A 21,435-nucleotide genomic window follows, 5' to 3' on the forward strand; every position below is an offset into this window, starting at 1 on the left:
TTAACATGCATTCAATTAACGGAAAACTAAGCTGCCCCTACGCGTGAATGTGCGTTTGACAGCCGGCTGACCCATGAGACCAGCGGTGGGCAATTATTCTCCCCAGGGGGCCAAAAATGAGAAGCAGACGATATTGTGGAGAGCCGGGCCAAAAAGTTGAACTCAATTCTGCATCGTGTAAGTTTGATTTAGTAAATGGCATTGTTTTGACAAGCAATGTGTTATTATGTATTGAGAAAGTGAGGTTGTCTGACAGCATTCATTCGTAAGAGAGGATATGGACCTCGCTTTGTTAAACTTCATCGCCGAGAATGGTCGGTAGATCCAAAAAGAACCAACAACTTCTGAGGGTTTGCATGTGAGCGCGAGTGTTGTCCTGTCATTGACTTGAAATAAACGTCACAAGGCTCTACCTTTCAGGAACAAAAAGGCCCTCGCCTTGCAGTTTAGTGTTCAGTTCATTCAACAGCAAATGCAAAATCTGCCATCTGGGATGTCTTTGCCTTCTTGAACGTCTGCTTTCAGATCCCAAAATCTTGTTAGCACCATGACTAAGAAGGAGAAGGAGAAGGAGATGGCAGTGCGATCGGGCTACAAGATAAGAGAGCTAGGTCGAGCGCATTTTGTGGCTCGAGGTGGAGGCAGCTGCCTCGGACAAGGCAGGTCCTACTTCACTTCCCGTCGTGTGTCGAGGCAGCAATAGCAGATGCCTCGGCCCCGTTAGACCAGCTGCTGCAGCTGCCGATGCCGTTTCTCGTTCCACGGGATCATATGTGTTTATACACCTTGTTTTTGTTTGTGGGCTTGTTACTTTAATTTACTTGAAGTTACTTTTACTGTAACTTCTTACTTTAGGGTATCGATTGTGTATGAAGTCTGGAATTTAAGAGTACAGTACAACAAAAAAGACTAGCCGAAGTAAGACAGAATATATGTGCATGAATGAGAGGGGTGGTGGGAGAAGAGTGAGGCTCCAGGGAGAAGAGATAGCGAGGGTGGAGGACTTTAAATACTTGGGGTCAACCGTCCAGAGCAACGGTGAGTGTGGTCAGGAAGTGAAGAAACGGGTCCAAGCTGTTTGGAACGGGTGGAGGAAGGTGTCAGGTGTGCTAGGTGACAGAAGAGTCTCTGCTAGGATGAAGGGCAAAGTTTCAGGCAAGAAGAGACAGTCTGGAGGTCCAATCTTGGGGGTCTGGTTGGTCCCTCTGAGCTGCCTTAACCACTCATTCGATCTCCCACAGGAGGAGGGAAGGATGGGTTCAGGCTCCACAGAGCTGGAGGAGAGTGAATGGAGGCAACAGGGGGCATCTGGCTTGATGTTGCGAGACCCAGGGCAAAAGGAGAGGCTGAAATTAAAGTGCCTGAGGAACAATGACCAACGAGCTTGACGGAGGTTAAGCCGCTTTGCAGTGGTTGTGTGGTTGAGGTTGTGGTCTGTCCAGATGATGAAGGGGGTTTCGGATCCCTCCAACCAGTGCCTCCACTCCTGCAAGGCCCACACCACTGCCAAGAGCTCATGGCTTCCTACATCGTACTTCCGTTCAGAAGGTGACAGACGGCAAGAGAAGAAGGCACAGGGGTGGAGTTTCTGGGTTTCGGGGTTCCGCTGGGAGATGATGGCTCCGGCTCCGATGTCCGAGGCGTCAGCCTCTACCATGAACTGAAGGGAGGGGTCAGGTTGCTTTAGTACAGGGGCATTGGTGAAGAGTTCCTTCAGGCGTTCGAAGGCTAGGGAAGCAGCAGGTGTCCAACGAAACGGTGAGTTGGTAGCGGTGAGGCTGGTGAGGGGGCCGGCCACTTTACTGTAGTCTTGGATGAATCGGTGATAGAAGTTTGCGAACCCCAGGAGGTGTTGAAGCTTCTTGTGGGTGGAGAGGATGGGCGAGTTGACGACTGCCTGAATCTTCGATGGGTCTGGTTGTAGCTGTCCCTTAGCAATGACATAACCTAGGAAGTGTACAGATAAAGCGTGGAACTCACATTTTTCAGGTTTGAGAAAGGGACGGTCCTCTAGGAGACGCTGAAGCACTTGGCGGACATGGTGGTGTTCCTCCAATGAGCGGGAGAAAATGAGGATGTCGTCTAGGTAGACGAAAACAAATCGGTTTAGCATGTCCTGGAGGACGTCGTTGATGAAAGTCTGAAAAACTGCAGGGACGTTGGTTAACCCAAAGGGCATGACCAGGTACTCAAAGTGTCCTACGGGGGTATCGAAGGCAGTTTTCCATTCATCCCCCTCTCTAATGCGGATGAGGTGATAAGCGTTATGCAGGTCCAACTTTCTGAAGATCTGGGCGTCACAGAGGGGTTCGAACGAAGGGTCAATGAGGGGCAGGGGGGATTTGTTTTTAACAGTGATGTCGTCGAGCCCACGAAAGTCAATGCAGGGGTGGAGAGTAGAATTCCCAACAAAGAAGAAACCGGCACCCAGGGGAGAGGAGGAGGGGCGGATGATCCCAGAGGCTAGGGAGTCCTGAATATAGGTCTCTAAGGCACTCGTTTCATGGTGTGAAAGGTTAAAGGGGCAAATTGAGGGGAGAGGGGCTCCAGGAAGGAGGTCGATGGTGCAGTCATAAGGGCGGTGGGGGGGGGTAGAGAGATGGCCAAATCCTTATGGAAAACAGGAGAGAGGTCGTGATATTCTTTAGGGACTCGAGAGATCTGGTGGTGCTACTGGTGGGTGAGGTTCACTGGAGGTCGGGACAGCTGAGAGAAGCCAATGAGAATGGCAAAAATGGCTCCAACCAGTAAGAGACAGGTTGCTCCAATTGATGGTGGGGTTGTGCTTCTTCAGCCAGGGAAGTCCAAGAACTTACTGAGTTTCAGGAGAGGGGATGACGAACACATGGAGGGTCTCCCGATGGTTGCCGGAGATGAGAAGGGAGATCGGTGCAGTCTGGTAGGTAACTTGAGAGATGAGATGCCTGTCCAGAGAAGTAACCTTCTTGGGGGATGAGAGGAGCTCGAGCGTTAGCCGGAGGTGACGCACCAAACCCTCATGAATAAAACAGTCTGGGCCCGAGTCATTGAGATCGGTGACTGGAGTGTTGCAGTTCCGCCCAAGGATGCAAGAGGGAACGACCATACGAGAGGGAGAGCTGGGGAAAGAATTTACTTGTTGCTTGGATAGGCTTTTTTAAAATGAGGAATTCAAACAACAACTGAATGTGCAACACATTAGCCTGTTGCACATTCAGGACTTTTGTCCTGAATGTGCAACACGCTATGACAGGAATGATGTTGAAAGGTGAAGGAAATTTTGCATTCCTCGCAGCTCTGGCTGACTATATTAACAAAATGTTTGCGCTCATCTAGTCTTATATTGCAAAACAAACAAAATTCCACATTTTAGCAGTGTGATCGTACAGTGTTTTAACTCGAGCGTTGTAATACAAATACACACTCTCCCCCATTTACGGAGTGTCCCTAAACGCATCCCCGCATGTAAACACAAATGGCGGCCGCACTGAATCTGTTGCCAAATAGAGCGCTAATCCCCCGACATATGACGGCTGGTACACAATGTGTTCGGACGGGTTTTGTCCTAGAAGTCCAGAACAAAACCGGGCACTCTGAAAGAAAATGAACTTTAGTTTGTTTTGGGTCTTTTCTTGAGACCACACTGAGCGCGTTCTCAATAACGTTCATCAGGCAGAAATGAACTCCGTTCAATTCACGATGGCGCCCAAAATATCAAGTCGTTCACGCCCTTTCTTTCATTCAACTGCTTCAGGCGCAACACTGCGAATGTGGGCAATCATTTTCTAGTCGCTAATCGATTTCCACCCCTACAGAGCTCGACTGACGACCGCGTGCAGTCAATTGACCGTCGAGTTAGTCGGCACTCCGACAGCAGGCGGCCGCCATGGGGGCTGCCCTCGCGGCGTTCTCCCTCGTTGGCTGGGTAAGTCATTTCCTCGTTTGATGTCGGCTTGAGAAGCAACAGGTCGCCATTCCCACGTTCAAAAAGGTCTTAGCAAAACTAAATGGCAATCGACAACCGACTTGTGTGTACCATTACAAGAGCAAGGTTGAGCTAATAACTCAGGCTTACTAATAACGTGCCAGTCATTTGTTTACACGGGATTAAATGGCGGAACTGTTGGTTGTCTCGCAGTAAGACCACGAGAGGCTTAATATTCACATTGTACATTAGCATGCATGCGAAACCCCCCACATAAGGCTTTCGCTTCATGTTATGAGTTAAGAGCACAATAAATATGCTTACAGGACAGTCATGCTGAACATGTGAAAGGTGGCTTTCCATTTAGTCCAGCAGCTCCAGGTTGCTACGAAGGTGTGCTCACCTTTAGTGACACTGAGCATTGGACAGTTTCTACCCCCTAGTACGAACCCTGGCCTGTGTTCTTTGGGAGTCTCACACAAAATCGAGTGCACGCTTCTATCAATTTGACATGAAAAAAAGCGGTGGTTTCAGTTTGGTCACGTGCTGTTATCTGGAACGCATAACGTGGTCTAAGCAGCTAAGCCGGCCCGGTCCGGCGCCAGGGGTATTAACTGGTTGAGAATCTTTCCTGAAGGCCTTGTATCTCTTGACTCAACGGGAACATATAGAGAGTGCGTTGCATCCGATGTAGTCGCACAGTATGTATGTACATAGAGAAATTGGATACTTTGTGTGTTGTTAGGATTTCAAAACTGCTGAATTAGTCCATCTATTGTCAGGTCATTTTCATATCATTGGATCAATAACGGTAAAGACACGTGTAAAAAGTATTTTATGCTGCCATGGTTTTATCATAGGAAATGTGGAAACAGCCACGCTTAAAGGTCTCGTATTTTGGCTATTTTGACCTCCATAGTGACTCTCTAACATGGACGTCGTATAAAAGGGTCCATTTCATTTCAAAAAACACGTTGGCTTTGTCATACGAGTGTCCAGAAAAGGCCCCTCTAACAGCTACTAATGTTTGAACCAATTTTGTATCCACTTTGTTCATATTTGGCTAAGACCGCCCCCTTTTCTCTGTTTGGTTGCCTCCGTGTAGAAGACCCACTTGCGAGAGTAAACGTGTTTTGTTATGTTGATAGCGCTGGCTCGGAGCGGAGATCTTGGCAAGTGACGATGTCCAATAGAAAGATCTTTGCGCTTTGGCTGCAGAAATTCACACATCTGAAGCTGGTCGCCGCGAAATAAATATAAAATAGATAAATAAAAACAGACTTGGAACATCTGAATCACCTGTTGCTTTTTTTGATCTGCATTGTTTGTTTTGTGGTCATTTTGGGAACCCATAGTTTAGGTGAAGAAACGACACCGATTGCATTTGTTGCTTCATTTCCGCAAAGTGCTTCCAGAAGTAGTTCAGTGTTGTGAAGGACATACAAAGAGGCTCTGACGACCAATCGTGATTTGTTGTGAGGGCTTGGTAATTGTCTTGGAAAATGAAATTGCATCTGATGATTATTGGTTGACGTGGAGCATTCACACCCATTTTAGAGTTGTTTTTGTTCTGCTTTGTTTTCATTTTTGTGTTCTGTTGTGAATAATGTAAACCAGTTTTGCGTAGCGTTAACCTGTTTTCGACTGTTTTCGGTTTGTTTGGCAGAGATTATCGGCGTTTGTTGTTGTGTGCCTCTTCACCGGCAGCCTGTTTACTTTTCTCCCTTATTTTGCACTTTCCACCTTTTTTTGCATCATGCTAAGCTGTTTGCACTATTGCTGCGTTTTGGTCGTTATTTTATTGAGCGGAGAATATCGGCACTATTGGAATTGTCATTTGTCTACGATGACTCAACCGTGAGGAGCTTCACCCCAGCATGATGCCCGCAGGCCAATGTCCGCTCGGTGAAGAAGGCATTCCTGGAGGAGATACGGAGCGATGAGAGCCGGCGATGGAAGAAACAGGACTAAATGAGACAGGAGAATTGAACCATCTCTTCTGTATGTGTGTTACTCCCCAACTGATGAACTATCGACTGTTAAAAAACTGCAGTTGTTGGTTTACATTCAAGCTCAGCTTGTAGCAAACACGAGCGATGTCATGCATGTGGGTGATCGCGAGATTACAATTTCAGCTGCTTCACACAGCATGTTTGTCATAAAACTCTGCACCTCTTGTATGCTGAATGTGAATGTAAAGGTAGCTCTCGTATATTTTCATGAGAAAATCATAATGTGAAATTATGAGGTATGGAAAGTATTCAGACCACCTTAAATTTTTCACTCGTTATATTGCAGCCATTTGTTAAAATCATTTAACTTCATTTTTTTCCCCTCATTAATGTACACACAACACCCCAGACAGATTTATTAAAAAAGAAAAACTGAAATATCACACAGCCATAAGTATTCAGACCTTTTGCTCAGTATTTAGTAGAAGCACCCTTTTGAGCTAATACAGCCACGAGTCTTTTTGGGACTGATGCAACAAGTTTTTCACACCTGGATTTGGGAGTCCTCTGCCAGGCCTCCTTGCAGATCCTCTCCAGTTCTAAATTGAGTCATGATAAAAGACTGCATAATTTAAAAAGATGATAACTTACAGGTTTGTGTGGGTGCACGTGTTGATGTATGGAGTCCTGCAGAACCACTGCACACAGCGGGACACTCGTTATTGAGAATCTTCACTCCTGCGTATTTATTTTTGACCTGCAATTCTCAAATGTACTTTTGAAGATTCGAGAAATGAATCCGTTTTCAACACGTGGCTGAAACACTTCAGCGCTTCGAGAACTCTCATCAGTACTTTACAGATGCGTGCATGCTCAAACTCACGTGTGACAATTATGTTGTTTATGATGTCTGTGGTGTTAAAAAACACTGAAACGTTTTACCCATCCTGATTGAAATTGTGATGTTTTGTCAGGTGATTTGGAAGCATGGTCACTAAAAGTACAATGTCTCCACTAGGTGTCATGTCTGTGCAGCAGCGCGACATGTCTGGTGTGTAGCTGCTGCCCATGTCGCAGGAATTCCACAATGACCAGGATAGTTTACGCTTCCGTCCTGCTGCTGGGGACCATCGTGGCCTGCGTCATGCTGTCACCAGGGGTGGATAAACAGCTCAAACGGGTAGGAGTGCGTGGGGAAAAAAATGGGCCAACCAAACCCAGTTCTGCAATGTTTAAAATATTAAACTTAATAATACAAAGTGTACTTCATTCTTAAAGGGCATGATTGCTTCTTTGATTGATTTATGAGTTTACAAGATAATTATTCCCCTACTGAGTCAATGCTATGAGCCAGTGTCTTTAATATGAGATTCTTCAACAGGTTTACAGGCTGAATCCAAACATTGTCACAGACATTATCTAAGACCAGAGGATATGGTCATTTGGACTTAAAGACCCTCTGAAGTGAATTTAGAAATTTGTTTCTCAATATATGATACATGTTTGAAGATAAACTTGCAAAGACTGAGAACTATGTATTACTCAGCTTTTTAACATTTCAGTTTTCCCAATTTTTTTGCCTGTGGCTAAACAGGGCCAAATGATGCATTTAGGCCCCTGACATGAATTGCTTCTCCACCACTCCACAATGTCATGAAAAAGTATGTGCCCCCTTCTCAAAATACGTTTTTTTTTTTTTTTTTTTTTGCAGTTTCCCCACGTTAATGTTTAAGATCATCAAACAAAGATAACCCAAGTAAAAATAAAATGCAGTTTTTCAATGGTTATTTTATTAAGGCAACAGCATCACTGGAGGGTTTTTGAGCATGCACCAGCCTTTTTTTAGGTCATGCAACAGGAATTGAAAGCTCGGACTTCAACTATGCCACTTCAAAACCTTAATTTTGTTTTTTTCAAGCCATTCAGAAGTTGACTTGCGGGTGTGTTGGTTAGCACATCTGCACAGTCCAGAGCAATAGTGAGTGTGGTCAGGAAGTGAAGAAACGGGTCCAAGCAGGTTGGAACGGGTGGAGGAAGGTGTCAGGTGTGTTATGTGACAGAAGAGTCTCTGCTAGGATGAAGGGCAAAGTTTATAAAACAGTGGTGAGGCCAGCCATGATGTACGGATTAGAGACAGTGGCACTGACGAGACAACAGGAAGCAGAGCTGGAGGTGGCGGAAATGAAGATGTTGAGGTTCGCTCTCGGAGTGACCAGGTTGGATGAAATTAGAAATGAGCTCATCAGAGGGACGGCCAAGGTTCGATGTTTTGGAGACAAAGTTAGAGAGAGCAGACTTATATAATTTGGACACATCCAGAGGAGAGATAGTGAGTATATTAGTAGAAGGGTGATGAGGATGGAGCTGCCAGGCAAGAGAGCTGGAGGAAGACCAAAGAGAAGGTTGATGGATGTCGTGAGGGAAGACATGAGGACAGTTGATGTTCGAGAGGAGGATGCAGGCTTACATGAAAAAGGATGACACGCTGTGGCGACCCCTAATGGGACAAGCCAAAAGGAAAAGATGATGAAGGGCGAGGCGAAACGCATTTAATTTTATTTTAATGGAATTCAAATTAAACTGTCAAACATTTCAGAAAAGCATTATAATTAAACAAAACCATTAAGAAATTAATGATGGTTGTTGTTCGGTCATCAGTCACACTAAAAAAAAAAAAAAAAATTTCACAAATTCTGCCAGGGTATGTGAAATTATGAGGTATGGAAAGTATTCAGACCACCTTAAATTCACTCGTTATATTGCAGCCATTTGTTAAAATCATTTAACTTAATTTTTTCCCCTCATTAATGTACACACAACACCCCAGACAGATTTATTAAAAAAGAAAAACTGAAATATTACAGCCATAAGTATTCAGACCCTTTGCTCAGTATTTAGTAGAAGCACCCTTTTGAGCTAATACAGCCACGAGTCTTTTGGGACTGATGCAACAAGTTTTTCACACCTGGATTTGGGAGTCCTCTGCCAGGCCTCCTTGCAGATCCTCTCCAGTTCTGTCAGGTTGGATGGTGAACATTGGTGGACAGCCATTTCCAGTTCTCTCCAGAGATGCTCAATTGAGTTTAAGTCAGGGCTCTGACTGGGCCATTCAAGAACAGTCACGGAGTTGTTATGAAGCCACTCCTTTGTTATTTTACCTGTGTGCTTAGGGTCATTGTCTGGTTGGAAGGTGAACCTTCGGCCCAGTCTAAGGTCCTGAGCACTCTGGAGAAGGTTTTCGTCCAGGATATCCCTGTACTTGGCCAGATTCATCTTTCCTTCGATTGCAACCAGTCGTCCTGTCCCTGAAGCTGCAAAACACCCCCACAGCACGATGCTGCCACCACCATGCTTCACTGTTGGGACTGCATTGGAGAGGTGATGAGCAGTGCCTGGTTTTCTCCACACATAGCACTTAGAATTAAGGCCAAAAAGTTCTATCTTGGTCTCATCAGACCAGAGAATCTTATTTCTCACCAGCTTGAAGTCCTTAAGCAAACTCCATGCAGGCTTTCATGTATCTTGCACTGAGAAAAGTCTTCCGTTGGGCTACTCTGCCATAAAGCCCTGACTGGTGGAGGACTGCAGTGATGGTTGACTTTCTAGAACTTTCTTCCATCTCTGGAGCTAAGCCACAGTGATCTTTGGGATCTTCTTTACCTCCATCACCAAGGCTCCTTTCCCCTGAATGCTCAGTTTGGCCGGACGGCTTGCTCTAGGAAGGGTTCTGGTCGTCCCAAACGTCTTCCATTTAAGGATTATGGAGGCCACTATGCTCTTAAGAACCTTATGTGCATCAGACATTTTTTTGGAACCTTGGCCAGATCATCTCAAGGATGGTCAGAAGAAATGGACAGCACCCGAGTTAAATATACGAGTGTCACAGCAAAGGGTCTGAATACTTAAGGCTGTGTGATATTTCAGTTTTTCTTTTTTAATAAATCTGCAAAAATTTCAACAATTATCTTTTTTTTCCCCGTCAATATGGGGTGCTGTGTGTACATTAATGAAGAAAAAACATTAACAAATGATTTTAGCAAATGGCTGCAATACAACAAAGCGTAAAAAAATTAAGGGGGTCTGAATACTTTCCGTACCCACTGTATATGCAGTCATTCATAGCCCTGTCATATTGGAATGAAAGTGTAGGGTATACCTTTTTCATAACCTCTAGATGACGGCATACATTTATAAAATGTGAAAGTTTTTTCCATTTTTTTCCCCTATACCTATCGATAATGCGCACGATTGACTTAACAGTTTTGAGGGGGAAGAAAATGCGCATTATATGACCCCAATTCCAATGAATTTGGGATGTTGTGTTAAACATAAATAAAAACAGAATACAATGATTTGCAAACATGTTCAACCTATATTTAATTGAATACACTACAAAGACAAGATATTTAATGTTCGAACTTATAAACTTGATTGTTTTTAGCAAATGATCATTAACTTAGAATTTTATGGCTAAAAAGCTGGGAGAGGTGGCAAAAAAGACTCAGAAAGTTGAGGAATGCTCACCAAACACCTGTTTGGAACATCCCACAGGTGACTAGGCTAATTGGGAACAGGTAGGTGCCATGATTGCTTTCCTGAATTGCTCAGTCATTCACAAGCAAAGATGGGGCGAGGTTCACCTCTTTGTGAACAAGTGCATGAGAAAATAGTCCAACAGTTTAAGGACAATGTTCCTCAATGTACAATTGCAAGGAATTGAGAGATTTCATCATCTACGGTCCATAATATCATCAAAAGGTTCAGAGAATCTGGAGAAATCACTGCATGTAAGCGGCAAGGCCGAAAACCAACATTGAATGAATTGTCTTTGGAAATTGTGCAAAAGCCATTTATCAACAACACCCAGAAACGCCGCCGGCTTCTCTGGGCCCGAGCTCATCTAAGATGGACTGATGAAAAGTGGAAAAGTGTTCTGTGGTCCGACGAGTCCACATGTCAAATTGTTTTTGAAATTGTGGACGTCGTGTCCTCCAGGGCCAAAGAGGAAAAAGAACCATCCGGACTGTTATGGATGCAAAGTTCAAAAGCCAGCATCTGTGATGGTATGGGGCTGTGTTAGTGGCAGTGGCATGGGTAACTTACACATCTGTGAAGGCACCATTAATGCTGAAAGGTACACACAGGTTTTGGAGAAACATATGCTGCCATCCAAGCGCAACGTCTTTTTCATGGACGCCCCCGCTTATTTCAGCAAGACAATGCCAAAGCACCTTCTGCATGTGTGACAACAGCGTGGGTTCGTAATAAAAGAGTGCGGGTACTAGACTGGCCTGCCTGCAGTCCGGACCTGTCTCCCATTGAAAATGTGTGGCGCATTATGAAGCGTAAAATACGACAAGGGAGACCCCGGACTGTTGAACAGCTGAAGCTGTACCCCAAGAAAGAATGGGAAAGAATTCAACCTACAAAGCTTCAACAATTAGTGTCCTCAGTTCCCAAACGTTTATTGAATATTGTTAAAAGAAAAGGTGATGTAACACAGTGGTAAACATGACCCTGTCCCAGCTTTTTTGGAACGTGTTGCAGCTATAAAATTCTAAGTTCATGACTATTTGCTAAAAACAGTAAAGTTTATCAGTTTGAACATTAAATATCTTGTCTTTGTAGTGTATTCAATTAAATATAGGTCGAACGTGATTTGCAAATCATGTTCTTCTGTTTTTATTTATGTTTAACACAATGTCCCAACTTCATTGGAATTGGGGTTGTAAATGAGAAAATACAGAATGTTCCTGCACAATGCACTAATGGACAAACTTTGCTGCACACTAAAATGTTCAATGTCCAACTAGTTTTAAGTGTTTAGCGTGGATATCAGTTGGCTTGGTGTTTTTTTTTATTTTTTTTTTTTTTTTTAACTTCCAACCAAGTGTTTGTCAGATCTTAGATCCTTGTCCACCGCTATTGAGTTTTATTGACAAAATTGGCTCTTCTCCCTTTTGGGATGCAGGCAAAAATGACTGGTTTCTTACTGCTAATTTAATGTCTTGTCATTTAATTCTTTCAATGTCTTTGCAACACATTCTAAATATTTTTACTGATCACCGAACCATCATAAAGTTAAATGTTGATTCCCTGTCATTTGTTCAGATACCAGGCTTCTGTGCGGAGGGGACGGGTTCTTCTATACCTGGCCTGCAAGCTGACGTCAACTGTGAAATGTTTGTGGGGTACAAGGCAGTTTACCGTGTCTGCTTTGGAATGAGTCTTTGGTTCATTGGGTTGTCAGTTCTAATGATTAACATCAAGAACAGCAGAGACCTGCGTGCTACAATCCACAATGGGTGAGTTCACTTCAAGTACTAGAGACTCCCAATACTACTTGTGTTTTTTTGCCTCCTTGCAGGCCTGCTTTCTCATGCTGGTGTCGTAGGTACGGTTTACTATAGATGGGGCTTGACTGATCTTGTGCTGACAGTTTTCATTGACAAACAATAAAAACAACTCTCATCTCCACCTGAACACTGTAGTTCAAAGGACAGAGATGGAAATATGTTGACTGGTGCCAGTAGTGTGCTAGATAGATGGAAAGAATACTTCAAGGAGTTGATGAATGAGGAAAACGAGAGAGAAGGGAGAGTAGAAGAGGCAAGTGTGGTGGACCCAGGAAGAGGCAATAATTAGTAAGGGGGAAGTTAGAAAGGCATTAAAAAGGATGAAAAATGGGAAGGCAGTTGGTCCTGATGACATTCCTGTGGAGGTATGGAAGCATCTAGGAGAGGTGGCTGTGGAGTTTTTGACCAGCTTGTTCAACAGAATTCTAGCGCGTGAGAAGATGCCTGAGGAATGGAGGAGTGTTGCTGGTGCCCATTTTTTAGAACAAGGGTGATGTGCAGAGCTGTGGGAACTATAGAAGAATAAAGTTGATGGGCCACACAATGAAGTTATGGGAAAGAGTAGTGGAGGCTAGACTCAGGACAGAAGTGAGTATTTGCGAGCAACAGTATGGTTTCATGCCTAGAAAGAGTCCCACAGATGCATTATTTGCCTTGAGGATGTTGATGGAAAAGTACAGAGAAGGTCAGAAGGAGCTACATTGTGTCTTTGTAGATCAAGAGAAAGCCTATGACAGAGTACCCAGAGAGGAACTGTGGTACTCCATGCGGAGGTCTGAAGTGGCAGAGAAGTATGTTAGAATAATACAGAACATGTACGAGGTCAGCAGAACAGTGGTGAGGTGTGCTGTAGGTGTGACAGACAAATTTAAGGTGGAGGTGGGGCTGCATTAGGGATCAGCCCTGAGCCCCTTCCTGTTTGCAGTGGTGATTGATAGGCTGACAGATGAGGTTAGACTGGAATCCCCGTGGACCATGATGTTCGCAGATGACATTGTGATCTGCAGTGAAAGCAGGGAGCAGGTGGAGGAACAGTTAGAAAGATGGAGGCATGCACTGGAAAGCAGAGGAATGAAGATTAGCCGAAGTAAGACAGAATATATGTGCATGAATGAGAGGGGTGGTGGGGGGAGAGTGAGGCTACAGGGAGAAGAGATAGCAAGGGTGGAGGACTTTAAATACTTGGGGTCAACCGTCCAGAGCAATGGTGAGTGTGGTCAGGAAGTGAAGAAACGGGTCCAAGCAGGTTGGAACGGGTGGAGGAAGGTGTCAGGTGTGTTATGTGACAGAAGAGTCTGCTCGGATAAAGGGCAAAGTTTATAAAACAGTGGTGAGGCCAGCCATGATGTACGGATTAGAGACAGTGGCACTGAAGAGACAACAGGAAGCAGAGCTGGAGGTGGCGGAAATGAAGATGTTGAGGTTCGCTCTCGGAGTGACCAGGTTGGATGAAATTAGAAAGGAGCTCACCAGAGGGAGAGAGTCACAGATGAGAGTCAGGGTGTCGCCAGTCTATCACAGATTCCATACAGTGGAGCAAAAAAGTATTTAGCCAGCCACCAATTGTGCAAGTTCTCCCACTTAAAAAGATGAGAGAGGCCTGTCATTTTCATCATAGGTATACAGTGGGTACGGAAATTATTTAGACCCCCTTAAATTTTCCACTCTGTTATATTCCAGCCATTTGCTAAAATCATTTAAGTCATTTTTTCCCTCATTAATGTACACACAGTACCCCACCCATATTGACAGAAAAAAACGGAATTGTTGAATTTTTTGCAGATTTATTAAAAAAGAAAAACTGAAATATCACACAGCCATAAGTAGTCAGACTCTTTGCTCAGTATTTAGTAGACTTTACACCGATTTTATCGGGCTGATCGGTATCGGCCGATATTTAGCATTTTATGCTGATCGGCTTTGTCACAATTCGACGATCCGATCCGCAAAAGACATTTACTCCGCGTCGCCGTGTGCACAATATATTTCAATCCAAAAGCTAGTTTATTTTTAGCCTTGTCGCGTGTCTTTTGACGTAGTACTGTAAATATCTGACAGCCAATGAAGTTATTTAAAAATAAAATAAAATAAAAATGTCGCCGGTGTGGGACAGACAACACGTCGGAGACAGGCAACACGTAATACTCGGATCAGACAACAAGACAAATTTGCTCTTTCACAATTGACTACTGCAATAAAATCTTGTATTCCGATACCACCGCATCCCATTTTTTCACGATCATTGGGCTTTATCTTGTCAACTCAAATGCGACCGGATACACTCGTTACCGTGGCGACGGAAGGGTTCTGGTCGTCCCAAATTCTGCCAAAATGCCACTAGGCGGCAGTGGCATTTTGGAATGAAAGTGTACAGCTTTTTCATAACCACTAGATGGCGGCATACATTTATAAAATGAAAGTTTTTTTCCATTTGCCCCTATACCTATGTATAATGCGCACTATTGACTTTTGACAATTTTTTTAGTTACAAAAATCTGTGGAAAATCCATCATTGCCTGAAGCTCCATCTGTTGGCATACCGTTTGCCTTCTGCAACTCTGCGAGGGTTCATGGGGTGTCTAAAAACTTTCTGAAGTTAATTGAGGGATGTTTAGTTGATTGAAAAAAGTTTGAATGTCGTTTTTATTCGGCTTATTGTGGGATGAATACAAGCTATTGTAGTAGTTATATATCATTAATATACTGTGGTGAATTTAAATAAATTTGGCATTTGAATCTTGTATGGTTGTAATTAGTGTTTTTTCTTTGTTACATTGAAGTTGGTTTGCGAGAAATTTTCCTGATTTATTATCGTGCTCAAAATTTGTGTATCTTAGCTGTTGTAGTAGGAACTCTGTTCTGTTTAAATATCAGCAATCAACTTGTAGTTTGGTTCCTAAGGAGGTCTGTTGGCTTTATCGCATATTCTCCTGTGAGTTGTTTGAGTTTCATCTCCAAATCGCTTTCTAATTTTTGTTCTTGTTTTTTCTTGAAGGAAGAGTATGAAATGGTTTTGCCTCTAATTACAGCTTTCTGTGTTTCCCAAAGTAAGGATGGGGATATAGTTGTGGAATCATTCATACGGCGGCTGAAATAAGTAAGATGTCACTTTTCTCATTAAATATATTTCCAAAGGCGCTATTGACATGTAAATTTCACCAGATGTTGGGAACAACCCAAGTAATCCACACATACAAAGAAAGTAGAGCAAATAAGCTCATAAATTTAGTTGTAATAATGTGAGTATTGAACACGCCAACTGGTATTTATTTAATACTTTGTAAAAATAAAAAAGCCTTTGTTTGCAATGACAGCTTCAAGATGCCTCCTTTACGTGAGAAACTAGTTGCATGCATTGCTCTGGTGTGATTTTGGCCCAGTCCTTTACTTTTAGTGGGCTTCTTTTATGGACCTTGTTCTTTCCATAGATTTTCGATTGGATTCAAGTCAGGTGATTGATTGGGCCAGTCTAGTAGCTTTTTTCCCCCTTTGAAACCAATTTAGAGTTTCCTTGGCAGTATGTGTACGTGCATGTGAAATGTCCACCCTCGTTTCATTTTCATCATCCTCGTAGATGGCAGCCGATTTTTGTCAAGAATGTCTTGGGTACATTTGCCCCATTCATCCTTCCTTTAATAATGTGAACTTTACCAGTACTATTTTCTGTCAAGCAGCCCCACACCATCATGTTCCCACCTCTGAACTTCACTGTTGGTATGGTGTTTTTCAGGTGATGTGCAGTGCCAGTTCTCCTCCAAACATGGTGTGCATTATGGCATCCAAACAGTTCTCTTTTGCTCTTATCCGACCAGACTATATTCTCCCAGTATTTAACAGGCTTGTCCAAATGTTGTTCAGCAAACTTTAAACGAGCTTTGATATGGTTTTTTTTCCAGCAATGAGGTCTTGGGTGGTCAGCGTGCATACAGGCCATGGCGGCGGAGTATATTACTCACTGTTTTCCTTGTGACGACAGTACCTGCTAATTCCAGGTCTTTTTGAAGCTCTCCACAGGTGGTCCTTGGCTCTTGGACAACTCTTCTGATTATTCTTTGCACTCCTCTGTCAGAAATCTTGTGAGGAGCACCTGACTGAGGCAAATTTATGGTTTTATGATTCGCTTTCCACTAAGTTATTATGGCCCCAACCATGCTCACTGGAACATTCAGAAGCTTAGATATGCGCCTGTAACTAATGCGATTATGTTTTGCAACAATTAGTTTGCGATGGTCTTGAGACAGCTCGGTGCTCTTACCAATTATGAGATGTGTCTTGATTCACACCTTGGCAATGAGACCTTTTTGTAGGCCATCAATTAGGACTCAACCAGCTCATATTCATTTGCACTGACAAAGTGCTGGATTGCTGTTTAATTATTGATAGATTTTAGGTGTTGTCTTTGCTTTCGATTCCTTTTTGCGCCTCCCTTCATGTGTTCAATACTTGTTCCCTGTGTCATTTCACATTTTTACACACAACTTAACTTCGGAGCTTATTTGGTCTACTTTCTTTGTATGTATGGATTACTTGGGTTGTTCTCAACATCTGGTGAAATTTTCAGGTCAATAGCACCTTTGGAAGTATATTTAGTGAGAAAAATGGTGACTTATTAAATACTGATTTCACCCACTGTATCAAGAAAATCTTTCCATTCCTTCCTTATAAAATATATTGAACTCTGGCTCTTTCAGTGGAGAAGTATTAAAGCGCCAGGTTGGAGAAGGTATCATGTTTGATTCAAGTTTGAGGCAGAGAGAAATTTGAGCATGATCGCTGATTATTATTAGATGCATTTTGGAAGTACTGTTTTGAGTAACTAAGTAAGAAATAAGTCAATTCTAGAGGAGTGGTGTACTGAAGAAAAAGTGTATTCCCTTTTTGTATGATTTTTATTTATTTTTTTCTCCATGTCGGCGAGTCCAAAATTGTGCAGATATTCATCTAATATTCGGGAAGACTGTTTGTTTGGTATTTTTTGAATTTGAGCGGTCTATGGTTGGATTAAGTGCTATATTAAAATCACCACCTATAATAGTTATTGAATTAGCTGACAAATTGGTCAGCTGTGAAAAAAAGTGTGTGACTAAAAGCTGGATCATCAATATTAGGGTGTATACATTAAATAATATGTATGATTTGTTAAATATAGTTGAATGAACAATTATGCATCGGCCTTCTGGGCCAATTATTGTGCTATTTAGCGTAAAAAGTAGTCTCTTATGAATTAGTCCTTGCTGTGCCATTTAGGTGAATCATATAGATCTGAAGAATTTTTCCTGGTGGGGGTTCGCCGACACCGACGTCATAGGCCGTTTCGTACTCCTTGAACATTGGCAGCTAGATCCACACATCCACCATCCACACACAGATGTAATTGTGAAGATTACTCTGCGGCGGACTAATATGGGAGCGCATTGGTCTGAGATTCCGCCTGTCACAGGAGTTGACGAGACGAGAAAAAAAACACTTCTGCCGCTTCTGCTGTTAAGAAGTAACTTTACTTTTACTCTGTAACAATGATCTAAATGTTGCTCGCTACTTTTATTTAACAATTATTGATTATTTATCAACTATTTTGTGCGCAAGACTACGACTTCGACTTCCGCATCGGGCGCTGTTTACGCCAATCCAGTTTAAGCGCTAGTGACGTTTAAGTCTAGTTCAACGATCAAACGACACAAGAAAGTCACATGACCTCACACGTCTTCTATTGGGTAACCCGGGCAGAGGTATTAACACTAGATAAGCCAGCCCGGCTGATTGACGTGCCTACGTGGCGGCCATGTTGGGAAGGTCGTCGTTCTCATGAAGGCAACTCAAAAACAACAGCGTTCATATATTGTAGTATTTGTCTGCCACTGTCTGCCCAAACGTGGATATATGAGCTAACTTATAAAGTTAGAAAACACCGTGCAGTGAATTTCAGATGTTTTTACACACACTGCAACATCAGAATTTCCTCATTCACATTTTATTTTGTTATTTTTTATTATTTTTTTTATGTTCATGCTGTGGTTAAAAAAATCTGAAGTTACTATTTACTCAGTACTTGAGTAATTATTTCACTGTGCACTTTTTACTCAAGTAATTTTTTTGGAGGACTACTTTTTACTTTTACTTGAGTCACATTATTTTCAAGTAACTGTACATTTACTTAGGTACAATATTTGGCTACTTTACCCACCTCTGGAGCGGACATCCTCTATTGCTACTCTTACGTTTAAGCAACATTTTTGCTCATCAGATCAGCCAGTGTCGTATTTGTTGCACTGGTCTTTTGTATTTTTGTGTTGAGGTGCTGCGGGTCGTGGCCCTGGTTGTGGTCCCAGCGGAACCGCAAAGCACACGTAACATCGGCGACAAGAGTTGATCCACTAGTACATCTTATCTTGTATTAGTTAGGAAATGCGGCTACAATTATGTAATTAGTTCACCGATGTTAATGTTAAATGTATTAAGCGCCGGAGCGATGTTAAGTATTATGTCACAACAAAGAATGGACTAACTAGACATTCAGAATTGGACAATAAAAACAGAAAAATAATGTACTTAATATTTTCCTGGAGGATGCATTTGGGATTAGCCTTTGACAATGATTTTAGTCAATTCTTTTCCAGAATGAGAGTTCTTAAAGAGGAGGATGCTATTCATGTGGCACAGCTTCAAGCAGGCATCAGGTACAGGTAGAGATGGGCCTAGCTCAAGTTGGGGGCCAGAACAAAACAAAGCGAACAAATGAGGCAAATTTAATTATCTAAATTTGTACATCAACATGTACTTGAGCAGTGTAAATAGGTTTTTCTGTGTGAAGAAATTATATTTTTTTGTAATCCTTATTGTACTCCTCAGAGTCTTCCAGATTGCTTAATTTATGTTAAAATCAAAAAAATTATCTGCGGGTCCCGGGGGATCTAATTATCTAATTATTCATTGGGGGGAAAAATTATGAACGAGTTCATTTTTAGACCGGTGAACTAAAAATTTTTAATTATGAACTGAATTTGTTCATTTTTGGAATGGTGTATTGAACTTTGAACTAGTTCATGTAGAAAATGAACTTTACCAACACTGATCCTGTGTTATTATTTCACATAGCCATATATACAGTGGGGCAAAAAAGTATTTAGTCAGCCCCCAAATGTGCACGTTCTCCCATTTAAAAAAAGATGAGAGAGGCCTGAAATTTTCATCATAGATATACCTCAATTATGAGAGACAAAATTAGGGGGGAAAAATCCAGAAAATCACAGTCTGATTTTAAAAAAAAATTATTTATTAGAAAATTATGGTAGAAAATAAGTATTTGGTCACCTACAAACAAGCAAGATTTCTGGGCTCACAGACCTATAATTTCTTATTTAAGAAGCTCCTCTGTCTTCCACTTGTTAACTGTATTAATGGCACCTGTTTGAACCCGTTATCAGTATAAAAGACACCTGTCCACAAGCTCAAACAGTCACACTCCAAACTCCACTATGGCCAAGACCAAAGAGCTATGAAAGGACACCAGAAACAAAATTGTAGACCTGCACCAGGCTGGGAAGACTGAATCTGCAATAGGTAAGCAGCTTGGTGTGAAGAAATCAACTGTGGGAGCAATTATTAGAAAATGGAAGACATACAAGACCACTGATAATCTACCTCAATCTGGGGCTCCAAGCTAGATCTCACCCCGTGGGGTCAAAATGATCACAAGAACGGTGAGCAAAAATTCCAGAACCACACGGGGGGACCTAGTGAATGATCTGCAGAGAGCTGGGACCAAAGTAACCAAGTCTACGATCAGTAACGCACTACGCCGCCAGGGACTAAAATCCTGCAGTGCCAGACGTGTGTCCCCTGCTTAAGCCAGTACATGTCCAGGCACGTCTGAAGTTTGCTAGAGAGCATTTGGATGATCCAGAAGAGGATTGGGAGAATGTCATATGGTCAGATGAAACCAAAATAGAACCTTCTGGTAAAAACTCAACTTGTCGTCTTTGGAGGAGGAAGAATGCTGAGTTGCATCCAAAGAACACTACAACTACTACTACTACTGTGAAGCATGGGGGTGGAATCATCATGCTTTGGGGCTGTTTTTCTGCAAAGGGACCAGGATGACTGATCTGTGTAAAGGAAAGAATGAATGGAGCTATGTATCATTTGATTTTGAGTGAAAACCTCCTTCTATCAGCAATGGTATTGAAGATGAAACGTGGCTGGGTCTTTCACCATGACAATGATCCCAAACACACCGCCCTGGAAATGAAGGAGTGGCTTCGTAAAAAGCATTTCAAGGTCCTGGAATGGCCTAGCCAGTCTCCAGATCTCAACCCCGAAGAAAATCTTTGGAGGGAGTTGAAAGTCTGTGTTGCCCAGCGACAGCCCCAAAACATAATTGCGCTAGAGGAGATCTGCATGGAGGAATGGGCCAAAATACCAGCAACAGTGTGTGAAAACCTTGTGAAGACTGACAGAAAACATTTGAACTCTGTCATTGCCAACAAAGGGTATAAGACAAAGTATTGAGATTAACTTTTGTTATTGACCAAATACTTATTTTTTCAACATAATTTGCTCATAAATTATTTAAAAATCAAGACAATGTGATTGTCTGGATTATTATTTTTTTCTCTCATAGGTGAGATATACCTATGGTGAAAATTAAAGGCTTCTCTCATCTTTTTAAGTGGGAGAACTTGCACAATTGGTTGCTGACTAAATACTTTTTTTGCCCACAATATTGCAGGTTTAAAAAAAATTAAATAAATTCGCAATAATAATTTTTCCCAAAATCGTGCAACCCTATCTCCCATTATATAGGTTTATGGTGTGAGTGAAATCTATATTAGTGCTAATCATTACTTGCTTTGTTATGCCCAACCAAATACAGCATCTCTGTTATTATTGCTGTCCCACCACAAATGGAGCAGGGTTCTTTCACAAGCACTGCACTATTATCCTTTAAGCCAGTTTTATGTAGCTGTGAATGCGTGTATTACAATGTATTAATGATCGTAAATTGCATCGGTTTGTTTTGGAAGAGGATGCCGTTATGTAATCTGCCATGAACTTATTTTGCAGATTTTGGTTCTTTAAGATTGTTGTCCTGGTGGCAATTACAGCTGGTGCCTTCTACATTCCAGATGGAAATTTCACATACGGTAAGATCTAAATATATAAATGATCATAACACAGACGCCCAAATATATTTTTTTAAGGCGCTTGGTGTCTTGTCTGCCTT

The 21,435-nt window shown here is 42.3% G+C and overlaps 1 protein-coding gene across 5 annotated transcripts in view; it reads left to right on the forward strand.

Annotated features, from left to right (window-relative positions):
* Nucleotides 1-3,428: 3,428 nt before the first annotated feature.
* Nucleotides 3,429-21,435, forward strand: part of si:ch73-267c23.10 (serine incorporator 3) — a 32,952-nt gene continuing 14,945 nt past the window's right edge. Inside the window, exons 1-4 of one of the 5 annotated variants that reach the window (XM_061785014.1) lie at nt 3,429-3,904; nt 6,875-7,036; nt 11,968-12,161; nt 21,276-21,355. In XM_061785014.1, the coding sequence (XP_061640998.1) occupies nt 3,866-3,904; nt 6,875-7,036; nt 11,968-12,161; nt 21,276-21,355 (475 nt within the window). In that variant the 5' untranslated portion in view covers nt 3,429-3,865. Of the gene's footprint in view, nt 3,905-3,952; nt 3,971-4,532; nt 4,579-5,885; nt 5,906-6,874; nt 7,037-11,967; nt 12,162-21,275; nt 21,356-21,435 lie in introns of those variants that run through there. The other 4 variants (XM_061785010.1, XM_061785013.1, XM_061785011.1 and 1 more) reach the window with 4 other exon arrangements.

The sequence above is a fragment of the Phyllopteryx taeniolatus genome, chromosome 9, assembly GCF_024500385.1.
Source record: "Phyllopteryx taeniolatus isolate TA_2022b chromosome 9, UOR_Ptae_1.2, whole genome shotgun sequence".
Taxonomy (NCBI): Eukaryota; Metazoa; Chordata; class Actinopteri; order Syngnathiformes; family Syngnathidae; genus Phyllopteryx; species Phyllopteryx taeniolatus.